At 43.8% G+C, this 12,311-nt stretch overlaps 1 protein-coding gene across 1 annotated transcript in view; it reads left to right on the top strand.

Annotated features, from left to right (window-relative positions):
- LOC119398923 (protein FAM13B) overlaps nt 1-12,161 on the top strand; it is a gene marked incomplete at its 3' end in the record, with an annotated part of 131,416 nt that extends 119,255 nt beyond the window's left edge. The window contains 9 exon segments of the mRNA XM_049416724.1: nt 104-160; nt 1,243-1,305; nt 2,472-2,533; nt 2,629-2,687; nt 3,333-3,414; nt 4,423-4,619; nt 5,295-5,549; nt 6,986-7,149; nt 12,060-12,161. Of these exon segments, the coding sequence (XP_049272681.1) occupies nt 104-160; nt 1,243-1,305; nt 2,472-2,533; nt 2,629-2,687; nt 3,333-3,414; nt 4,423-4,619; nt 5,295-5,549; nt 6,986-7,149; nt 12,060-12,161 (1,041 nt within the window).
- Between the last annotated feature and the right edge of the window lie 150 nt (nt 12,162-12,311).

Below are 12,311 nucleotides of genomic sequence, written 5' to 3'. Positions count from 1 at the left end.
CACTTTCCTTCCTTCTTTCCTTTTTTTTTTTTACCTCCTGAAAGTTGTTTTTTGACATTGTGATTGTGGTACATGCTAAAAGTGGCATTGTTATATGTTGCAGTTCTTACGAGGCTCCACTGTCACCCAGTGCTTACAGGAGCTACCTGTCTCATAGAAGGTAAGTGGTCCCGTTCTGTACATGTCACTGAATGCTGACTCATACTTCAACGATGTTTACTTGTTTCTTATCTAATAGAATGGTGTAAACTAATTCTCTTACTCGTTTCTTTTTCGTGGTTGCTATGCAAACTTGGTACTAGATTTTAAAATGTTAGTATTTTAAAACTGTGAGATGGGCCAGCAACCATAGGTCGTCAAACTCACTCATGAGCCAACCCACTCAGACTCACTCAGACTCAGATCACGCCATGAGTCTGAGTGGGTCCAGGTGAGAATATTTTGGTCAGTTTGAGTCCGAGTGAGTTCGGATTAGAAAATTTTTGGTGAGTCTGAGTTTGGGTGAGCCCTAAGTGCAGAATGTATTTCCTGAGTGAGAGTGAGCTCTACTTTTTTGCCCATCTGTGTCTGCAACTAACATGCTTTGTTGCTGGTAGAGGCTACATACTTGTGTACTTACTAGTGCCACTCAACTCATATGGCAGAAGTATTTGTGCGTGCATTTAATGCATGTTTGCATTACGCGATGAATTTGCCTGCCTCCTCCAATTTTGCTGTCTTTGTACAGCTCTCATATTTTAGTGAGCGACTTCATGTACTGAACTTAACAGATTTTTTTGCAGTGGCACATCTTTTTCATGTTTGGTGCTTTTGGAAAGTACACCACTGATGGATTGAAACACAAAAACTTATTGTTAAGTAATGCTCATACTTTCATTACCAGTGTCTACAGTTCGTGTCACATTGGCATTATTTTGACTCGGAACGCTTAAATCAGAGCGATCGTTGCCTTTAGCATCCACATTTGCAGCAACACGATGCGGCGATCACGAGCAATTTTTCATAGCATTTGTTATACTAAAAAAAATTATGTTGCATTTCAATCCGTAAGTACTGTACATTGCTTTTGCATGCTTTGAAGTGCTAGTGGAAGACAACCAACGTGTACCATTGGGATTAACACATTGAGATTTGCACATTTGCAGTATCTGTGCAAGCCCAGATGATCACTGATCAGCTATAAATGTGTATCGCACAATAACACTCAAGGTTGATCAGTTTGCATTTTTTGCCACTTTACAGCCTCCACCTGGATCCAAACCTGCCTCCATCTCCTCCTGTTGAGCAAGATGAATTCCTCAAATCGTAAGCATGCTTGTATATAGCATCATCTAGTAGAGTTTTTCCTAATGAGGAGGCTGTCCATCTTCAGTCTCACTGTGTAACTACACTGCATTTGGAGGAGTGAAAAACTTTTGTCTCATGGTTTTTCTTACTGAAGAGACTGCTTACCTTCAGTTTCACTGTGTCACTTCAGTTGCACTGCTCGGAAAATAGAATCTCTGAAAAAGAGAATTAATGCTCCACATTTGGTGGGAGGAGTATTGGGGAAACCATAGCCTTTGTACCTTTACCCTTCTTTCACAAGTTATTTGACCTACTTTATTCAGACAGGAATAATAGAGGCACAAACTACTTCAGAGAAGAGAATAAACTCAGTGGCAGGAATGTCGTGCGATTTCAGGGGAAATCATCACATGTACTGTCGTGGACAAATGAAATGTATGGTACAAAGAATTTCGATGTAGAATGCCCTTCAGAAGCTCTAATTTGAGGATGCGGTGTCCCACCACTATTCATCCGCTTACCCAATATATTGTGTAGGCCTCATGATAAGCTCACATGTATTGGAAAAGCAAAAAAATTAAAGTGCACTAGTTTGTCTGAACTCATTCCTACTTTAATTTTCTACGATTGTACTGACTTTGAAAACGGAGAAAGGCTGAAGAAAGGGTCAACTCATCCTGCCTCATAATGTATTTTTCACTTAGTCAAAGCATTACAGGAGTATACACCCGCTTGTCATTAGGCCATGCTGTTTTCCTTGCTATTCTGTCATGGTTCTTCCCCTTTCTCTCTTGGCTAGCTAAGAGCACTAAATTTTTGTGCTACTGGTGGTGTAGTCAGTATTAAAAAAAAAAAAAAAAGAGCAGCATTAGCTCAAGTGATTCAGAAGAGATAACGAGATATGCTTTGCCAGCTTATGCCAGTTTCAGTAATGGAACACTGCCAACATCTGGTGCTGTATGAAAGACAGATGTAAGCGCAGCGCTATCCATGCTTGTCGCCTATGGTGAGAAATGTGTGATTGGTTGGTTCCTACAGCTGAAATTGACTGGTGTTGCTAGTTTGTAGGAGGATGTGTTTGGTCATTCTGTGGAGGTACGCTGACCGAAACGTTGTGCAGCCAATAAGGATGTTCAGGTGTTTTTTGCACATCAGAAAGTATAATGGAATGCATCCAATTGCAGGAACTTTAAGGATGAGGAAGCCAGCCAAACAACTGTAAAGCAACTGTCCAAGAGAGTTCATTGTAAGTATAATATTTAAGAGAAACACAAACTTGCACATCATTCATTCATTCCATCAGAGGCATAGTGTCTGACATAGTCTTGATTTGCTTTTCAGGGTTGAAGAAGAAAGTGAAGCAGTTTGAAGAAAATTTTGAAAAAGAACATGGATATAGGGTATGTATATCGATATTTGTAAGTATTTGTAATAAAATTAATTCAGCAGAAATGGGAAAGGAGAACTTATTAAAGAAATGGCCGTTCATTAGGCAGGTGGCGACTTCACATTCTCTGCTTGCTTCCTTATTGCAGACCTTGGCTCGAGAAATACTACCACTCGAACCCCCAAAATATTAACTTTTGGTTAGAAATATTTAAAAATGCTTTAATACTTGAAATATAGGCCACCTGCTTCAACAGGTGACAGCATTTGTTCCTTATGAACGCCATAAACAAGCACGCTTATGCATTTACAACTAGAATGGTCTGTGTCACAAAAATAAATTATTTGTGAAGTGTAACAGCTGCCAAAGACATGGTTACCATTTAGTGGAGTGGGTGGCACTGCTGTTGGTATGCATCTCAATAATTAAGCAGGTGCTTTGAATCTGGTTAAAAATTAGACAGATTGACTTGCACTTTTTTTTTGCTGGATTCTGCCCTAAGCTGGATGCAAATAAATATCTTATAGCCATTAGCACATATAGTACAACAATCACAAACAAGCTTTAACATTTGGGCATATTAATAAAAAATTGTAAAAGTAGGCAGCTATGTTATTGTCCTTCCCAAATTTAATTGTGCCTATTGGTTACTTCACAGCCATCTCATGCAGAAAAGATGAACCATGCTGAAATGAAGAGGACCTTGCTTGAGCTGAACAAGCTGCGAAAGGATTTGAAGAGTGAGCAACTTGTGTTTCTCTTGCGGGACTGTTTGCATGCTACACTCTTAAAGGCATTTGCACCCTTTGGGAAGTCTTTTTCTGTCCCACAACAATAATCATCATACGTCTTGCATGCCTTTTCTTGCTTTAATGCCATGTGCACAGTACCGCCTGGTCATAAGTGATGTGCATGCTATCGGCGTTGATGTAGTGTTCATGATAGAAAAGTGACAAACGTTGAGTTTTCAAGAAAGGAAATGCAAGCAAGCCAGATGATGATTACCTATTCTGAGACAACAAACGACTCTTCAAAGGGTGCGAACTTGTTTTAGAGCACAAATACGTAGCTTTGGGTGAACAAAAGAAAGCTATTAGTGGCAGACATTTAACACTTTGTGGTCTGAAACATTTACCCACTTTCCATTTATTCCCATCTGGAACTAAAGAAATCAGAGCTCAAGTAAAAGAAGTTTACTTACTCATTTAGAGATGACGCATGCAATGTGAAAACGCGTGCCTGATTCAACCACGAAAGAACTTGACGAGTAGTGCCCGACCACGGACTGCTGCGGTCGTGTTGCATTGTCGGGATGGGCCCGACAACCGACGGCAAAGGATTAAACAGGAAATAGTAGAAAGTTTATAAAGGTGCATGGGCTTATGCTTTGAATTTATGAGCGACCATCTGATATGTATTACACTTACTAATAAAGTGAACGAAGAAATAGGCACTTTAGTATGTAAAAATTTCATTTTAAGAAATTGTCAATCACTGACCTTTTGTGAAATCTGCACATCAGTATATGACTTCAGTAAAGTGGCACTGCGTTCTTTTATTTTAATCACCAGCCTTAAAGAAGAAATATTCATTTGAAGAAGTGCATGTTTCATGTTTTTTCTAAATTTGTGAGCTCTGTGACTTCATAATTTGTGCCTTGTACGTTGTTCTAGAGTTGCGAAGAGCCTTTTCTTTCTTATGGCCTCTTGAAAAGACACCTCTGGTCTATGTGTCTTTTTTTAATGCAGATGTAAAGGAGGAGAATAGCCTTCCGGAGCCTGCCTACCTGAGCTTTTCAACATGGGGCCGGGACTCACTCAGAGGTCTGTGTGATATGGACGATGGCTCAGCCAAGCCGACGCAAGTGATGGAGAGAGCACTGAATGATACCCTGATGTCCCTGGCTGAAAAGCGCAGGGCTGCTCAGCGTCCGGACAGTGTGGATGTAAGCCTGCAGTAATCGACCTTTCCTTCTTGGCTGAATTGCACCACACCATTTTATGCATTAATAAGAGTGCAGTGAATGTGTTTGTACTAATGTTAGGAATGCACAGAGAAAGCATATCAGAGGTGGTCCTCATGACTAGCACTACTAGTTGAAATACGAGCACGTAACTACACAGGGACACAAGAAGACAGGGACCAGCATCTCCTTGCATCCCTGTGTAGCCATACCTTGTATTTCAAGTATTGTGAATCACCAACTCGCCCAACCAGCCATTCTGTCTAGCACTGCTACTTGCAGGTGGGTTCCTTTGGCTCTGACTCCTTGTGTGCTGGGTTCCAGCCTTTCAAAGCAAGTGCTAACAGACAGATTTTTGTTGTCACCTCTCCATTTTGTGGTGGTACGCAGGAGGTAGCTTTATTGGAGGGAGCTTTGCCGAGTGGTTAACAAGGCATGAAGTTTGGGGAAATGGGGAAATTGTTGCTTTATATAGATCCCAGAATGTACTGTATTGCGTTAGTTCTGTCACCACCTGTATCAACATGAAGAGCTCTAGTACGTTACAGTTCTTTTTATCAAATGTAGTTTTAAGAGTATATTGTGTTGATTCTGTGGCTTTGTGCCGTGGTAACATTGTGCGGGACTTTCTCAACTTTCTTTTCCCCTCCCTTACAGGACATGACACGTGAGCAAGTGCTGGAGGAGAAGCTGGCATTGCAGAAGGCGCTGCTGCGATTTGAGAGTGTGCACGGCCGGCCCTCACGAAGGGCTGATCGCAACCTGATGCGGCCGTTATATGACCGGTACCGAAGTGTCAAGCGCCTGGTGGGCAGGAACCCCCTGGCCAAGGGCAAGGACTCTGAGCTGCAGCCCATCCTGGAGCACGTTGCCATGAACTTCACTTCCCCACAGCCCCGGTCCCCGCCCCAGGTGTGTGCTCTTAGAAACTGGTATTGATGTTTAGTGTTGACTTCTAGTAATTTTTAGTATGTGGCAAGAAGTGGTACCACCCAAAATTTTCTGCTAAATTGTGGACTGAATATTGTTGTAAAGTCGTTCATACATGCAGGCTATTGCAGCATTTGTTATGATTTCAGTCAAGCAATCAATTGTGAACAAATGGTAGCACCATGTTAAAACTCTCCTTGTTGCTATAGCTCAATATGACATTGTAAGGACAGCATTTAAAGGGACACTAAAGAGAAACAATGAATCGGTTTAGATTGATGAATTGTACTTTGAGAACTATAATATTGTTAATTTCACCATCATAGGTGTATTAATAAAGGAGAAAATGAAGTTCAAAGTTTCATTTTCAAGTTTTGGGCGCCAAAATCTCCATGCGTGACGTCACGGATTTCAAAGTGTATATTCATCGTATTTTGGCACCATTGGCTCAACAAAATTTCCTCAAACTTGGTATGTTAACTCTATGCATGGCCCTTTCAGTGGACAGTGTACTTTATTTTTACCGTTAAGGAACTACGTAGGCCCTAGTAGGCGCAGTCAAAATATGTGACGTCACGGCGAATGGTGCGGAAACTTCAAAGTGGTGTCGCCACCCACATTTTCTTTTTGCGCGATTTCTCGCTTACTAAGCAAGCGTCTTCTCGCAGCAAGCATGGTGTATTTGGTATCATGAAAGAGTAGTTTACTAATACGAGAAAAATAGTTTTGCTCTTTAGTGACCCTTTAAAAGGGACTAGAGAGAAGACCTTTTCTTGGAAGTTTCTCATGAGCCATGCTGGTTACGAACCAACAGTCAAGGCAGTTGGACATGTTTAATTTTGGGCTTCTCTGTTTTGCCAAGGTTGTCTAAGTAGGTTTTTGGATAATTTTGAAGATAATTGAGAAGTGTGCCTGTTGAAAGGTGTCAGAACAATCTGTAATGCAGAATTTAGGAGTGAAGGTACTGAAGTTCTCTCAAGCTCCACATATAAGACAAATGGTGCACTCAAGAGCGGTGAATGTCTGAGCAGGTTCTTGCACTCATGTCTTTTGGCCCTTTCATGATTGGCATTGTCAAAAATGGAAGCAATTTATTGTTCCGTCCTTGCAACATATCTGGGAATAAAAAAAGCCGTGAAAACGTGTTATGCACCCAGCATACACCTTTGTATAGTATATTTTGTCATATGTACTAACCTGAAGGTTTGTCATTCTGTATGTAATTGGACAAGCCATCTGGACTTTACTTGAGCTGTAGGTATTCCAAAGCTGATAGACTGAATAGCTGAAGAGCTCTTCCTGATGTATTTCTGTGTGTTTGCCTTGGGGATCCTGCCCATTAAAAAAGTTCTGTGTCTACATGTAGAGATTCTTATTTGCTGCTGTATCCTACTATATGTTTTGTCTCATCTGTGCAGGAGCTCGAAGAAGTTGTAGATGATGTGACTCCCATTTCCGCGATGGCACAAAGTGAGGCAATCAGTGATGTGGAAGAGCCGGTCACAAGCAAAAAAGAAGTGGTTGAGCAGGTGCCCATGGTGCTGGACAAGTGCAGCGATTCCAATCTGCATGAGCTTCCTCTGTGAGTACGACTTGATCTTTGTTGTTCAAGGGGGGCTGGCACGTCACTTATGACATATGCACAATACATGCAGTGTCGCGCCTTGTACATATACAGTTGCCGACAGTAATCCAATAATTTGGGCATGCCTGATCCATTTGGACAGCTTCTCGGTGCCGCCACTGGCCAGCCCCATAAACTTACATAAGGGACTGCAGGAATTAGTTAGTGTGTTACCGTACTGTAAAAAAACGGAATATAGCCCCTTCAGGCGCAAATTATGATGCACTGTCTGCAAATGCGTCAAATTCTCATGGCATGATTCCAAGGCATTCAGTAGTACATTCCAAGAAAGAAAATGGAGGAATGTGCTGTTTTGTGTGATTTTCAATAATTAATGTTAATTAGCATGTAATTAAATATCTAATTATCCTGCAATGAGTCAGCTTCAATCCTTGCATAAAAAGAATCAAATATTAGGTCCAAAATGCCTGCACAGGTTGTTTTTTGGTTGTACTCGTTTCGAGCAAAGAAAAAAAATACTCTTGACGTTGGTCCCGGAACGCGCACATCGAACGATCGTCGAACATGGTATTGTCTCCAGCACAGTGATCCTCTGCAGCAATATGCAGCACAATAAAGTTAAATGACCGCTAATTGTCCACTCAGGAAGCCTGCACAAATGCGCACACTGCGTTTCAAGCCATTTGAAGAAACACCTGGTGCGTGATGTGCCTCCGAAGTTACCGTAAAAACCCGCGTATAATACGAGGTTTTTTTCCTAATATTAGTGTTCCAAATTTCCGCCTCGTACTATGTGCGGATCCGAACGAAAACCTGCTTGAAAAACCAAGTTGTGCTTGAAGTTTCGGTTTCGTAAAGGTCGCGTGGCTACGGCTTGGTTTTGTGTATAAGTGGCTACGGCTTGGCTTCGTTACTTTCGCGCCCTCGCGTGGCAAAGGTGAGTACTGGCGCCATTTTGTGATTGCGTTCTTTGTCGCCGAGTATTCTGTAGCGTGTACCTTGACAGCGGACTTGTGCACGTGTGAACCTCCCTTCGTGAAGGTGCGACATGCCAGGGCCTCGAAAACAGTACTCGGCTGCATTCAAGAGAAATGTAATCACAGCTGCCGAGAAAATCGGCAACAGTGCGGCCGGGAGACAGTTTGGAGTCACCGAGGGAAGTGTCCGCGGATGGCGACGACAAAAAGAAGCGCTTTTCGCATGCAGCGGAAAGCGAAAAAGTTTTCGCGGTCCGAAGAATGGGGCATTCCCAGAAATCGAACTCGCCCTGACAGAGTTCGTTCGAGAGCAGCGTGCGGCGCACTTGCCAGTCAGCATGGAACTGATGCAGGTGAAAGCGAGGGAGCTGGCAAGAGAAAAGGGGATGTCAAGCTCGGACTTCAAAGCCAGCAAGCACTGGATATACCGCTACATGTGCCGAGCCGGATTTTCCCTGCGCCGGCGAACCTCGATTTCTCAGAAGCTCCCTGAAGCCTTTGAAGAGCTTCTTGTGTCATTTCAGCGCCATGTTATTTCGTTGCGCCGCTCGCGAAACTTCCAGCTGGGGCAAATCGGCAATGCCGATCAGACGCCAGTTTACCTAGACATGCCATCGCCTCTTACCGTTCACGAGAAGGGCTCGAAGCAAGTTTGTGTTCGTACCACCGGGAACGAGAAGACGCGAGTCACGGTGATGTTATCGTGCACGGCGGACGGCCGCAAGCTCCCACCCTATGTCGTCTTCAAGCGCAAGACCATGCCGAAAGGTGAGGAGCTGCCGAAAAATGTCATCGTGAGATGTCAGGATAAAGGCTGGATGAACGAGGACCTTGTCCTAGACTGGATCAAGTCCGTGTGGTGCAAACGGCCCGGCGCCCTGCTTTCTTTTCCATCTATCCTGGTGCTGGACGCGTTTCGCTGCCATTTGGCCGATTCAGTAAAGAGGCTCTTGCGCGACTGCGGCACGGAACTTGTCGTGATCCCGGGTGGAATGACATCGCAACTGCAACCTCTCGATGTTTGCGTGAACAAGCCTTTCAAGGATGCGGTTAGGCGGTGCTACGCGGAGTGGATGCGCTCAGGTGAGCCTGCAGTGACGCCGACCGGGCGGCTGAAGCGGGCATCGCCAGCCACTCTATGCAAATGGATCGTTGACGCTTGGGCAAGCATCCCAGAGGACCTTGTGCGTCGTTCGTTCAAGAAGTGCGGCATCTCTAATGCCCTCGATGGCACTGAAGACGAGTACCTGTGGGACGATTTGTCGGATAAGGAAATGTCCGAAGGAAGTGCAGTTGAAGACGACAGCGATTGAAGTGGCGGGTCCATGTTCAATCAATGTTTTCTCCGCGCTTTCCTATCTCGTATTATACGTGGGTAATTTTTTTTTTTTTTGATTTCACACCCCTAAAATATCACCTCGTATTATATTCGGGTTCGTATTATACGCGGGTATTTACGGTAATGTGTACAATTGTACACACTGCTGCTGAAGGGGATAGGTTGTCACCCCCCCGACTACAACTGCTGAAAATCGAAAAAAAAATGTGCATGGAACGGCCAAAGTATCAGAAGGTGCCTTTACCGTGAAACAAATGCAGTTTCAAATGGTGCACAGTGAAAATGCCATTTATTTACACGTGTGTTTACACACAAGTTCAACATGGCAGAAAGCCAAAAGATGGGCTCAAGTATTATCTTCGCAAAAGGTCACACCCATCTTGACAGCTTTAATTTGGATGCACTCTGAGGTCACCGGTAGCAATCACGTTGCGAGCGCGGCTCCTGGATAAACTCTGAAACCTTCGTCTGCAGCTCTAGATACGCTGCACTTGCGCTGCGGACTGGCACCGAAAGAGTTTTCTTCTGATCGCTGCTTGTCGTGATGTGATCCTTCAGCCTCCGCCAGTCGTGAATGCTTCTGTGGTGCTCTTGATCTGCCTGCTGATCATAGCCACACATGCGCCGCTGTAACCAGAGCTGTTGGCATCGCAGGAAACAACAAAGAGTATCCGGCGAGATGGGAGCAGCGAGAACACCCGTGCAAAGATAGACTTTCAGTTATTGTTTGCGACTCGCAGCTCCCACTCGCATTCAGGTGCGCTAGCATCCCAATACATTTTTCACACACTTCGGACTAGATTTCTTCGTACCGTCACGAACTCGACTGCTGTTTTCTTGTACGCTACGGTGAACTGTCGTCGGTCCCCGGTTGAGAACAAGAAAAAAACCAGCTCAGAGCCCAAAATAGATTCACAAGACAACAACAAAAGCGCAAAATGAGGCCGCCTACGACATAAGGCTCGTAGTAAACAAAGCAACGCCAATGATTGCGATTATAGTGTACTAGAATATTCTCCTAGTGGCGCGTCCACGAGGGAGGGACAATAGGCCGGTTGAAGCAAATGCCAGTAGACGCCACTGGTGGCGTTGCTGCGCCTTTTTCTAGTCGCCGAGCCGGTTCGGGCTGGTTTTGGCCGGTTCGGACGCGCTTTGCGACTGCTTACTTCGTTCGTCTGTAGTGCGACGCTATACTTTCAACGTGGTAGCACTTGTGAAAAAAACGGTGGAGGACTTGTTTTTGTTTTCTTTTTTTCTCGGACGCTTCTATGTACGATGCTAAAAAGAAAAAGAGAGTCTCGTTGTATGCCGTGAAATGGTGTAAGGAAACGCCGGAATAATTTTGTTTAGATGCGGTTCTGTAACCGATAACAAAGTACAAAAATTTTATCACAATCAATGTGCGTCTGTCGAGGCCTTTATTTGTTTGTACTCCTTCTGGCATAGGAACGCAGCGCAGACGTTGCTGTGCACTTTTATGTAGTTTGTGACCAGCACGTGATTTAAATGCGATAGATATTGCGCCATAGAAGAAAAACAGGTCCATACATGCTGGGTTTGTGCAATGTATGATAAAAGTTGCGAATACATACTGCTGAAGCGATGTCCCGAACTGCAATGAATCCGCCGGTCTGCAGCCTTTACGCTAGCAGACGACGTTGTCGATACTAGTGTGTTGACGTGGTTTTCAGAAACTTTCTTTACACTATACTACAGTAACTACAGTCTTTTTGTGCTGTAATAAAAGAATCCGTTGCATAAGGAACGCCTACAACTCGGACAACGTCAAACGCACCGGGAGACAGCGGCCGGTCTACTAGAAAAAGGCGCAGCGGCGGCACCTGGTGGCGTCTACACAAATGGGCACGCGCGCTCCTTCCCGGATGCGTCACTAGGAAATTGTTCTAGTACACTATAATTGCGATGGTGATGGAGGCGTTTGACTTCAGTTGCCCATAGTGGCCAGACTTCCGAAGTTTTTCTGCCAAATTCGACCTATATTTCGGCTTTTACGGTACTCTATTGTAACGCGACCACAATTGTAACGCGAGGGGTGACTTTTCATTGTGTCCAGGAAGAAAAAAATAGTTATTCGATATTTGATTGCAACGCGAGGGTCGACTTTAGATAGCAAAAATCTGTAAAAAAAGAACTCTCGTTACATTCAAGTAAATGTGGTAATTCTCGTAGATGATCACCTGGTAATATGGCACACCCCCTTGTAAAATAACGGAGCTTAATTACATATTTTCTGGTGGTTTTCAAACTCTTTAGCGGTTTCCATAGAGTCCGAATTATCGACTGGCAACTGTACATACAACTTAAGTTCATCCGATGTTTGACAAGGTTGCATCCTTTCTGTTGTAAGATTTACCTGCAGCACAGACAAATGCAAAAACACTGTGGAAAATGTCAGTACCTGACTTCTGCCGATTGTTCTCACCATTTTGTTTTACACTTCCGTGATGTGCCAGTCAGCCCACCTCAGTATTCGTGATGTTGCTCCTTTTTGTCAGAAATTCATTACAGCCAATCAGTTTTTTGTAACAGAACTTGTACATCGATTTAATAGTTCATTGTATTCCTCACAGGGCGGAGCTGCTTCAACAGCAGCAGCAGTCTAAACTTGAAAAGCGCCGGCTTCGGAAGTTGCTGAGAGAATTTGAAGAGGAATTCCAGAAGCAAACCGGAAGGTAACTATATGTTGTTACTTTCTTTCACTTGTAGCCTTTTCCATTAAAGTAGTGGTGGCGTCAAATTTCGTGGCTCAAGTATTAATATGGCAGCTACCCCCCGGCTCTTAATTGGTCTCGTTTCTTCTTTTTTTTTAATATGCAGTTAAA

This window comes from Rhipicephalus sanguineus, chromosome 1 (genome assembly GCF_013339695.2).
Source record: "Rhipicephalus sanguineus isolate Rsan-2018 chromosome 1, BIME_Rsan_1.4, whole genome shotgun sequence".
NCBI classification, from domain to species: domain Eukaryota; kingdom Metazoa; phylum Arthropoda; class Arachnida; order Ixodida; family Ixodidae; genus Rhipicephalus; species Rhipicephalus sanguineus.
This window is presented reverse-complemented; position numbering and strand designations above follow the sequence as displayed.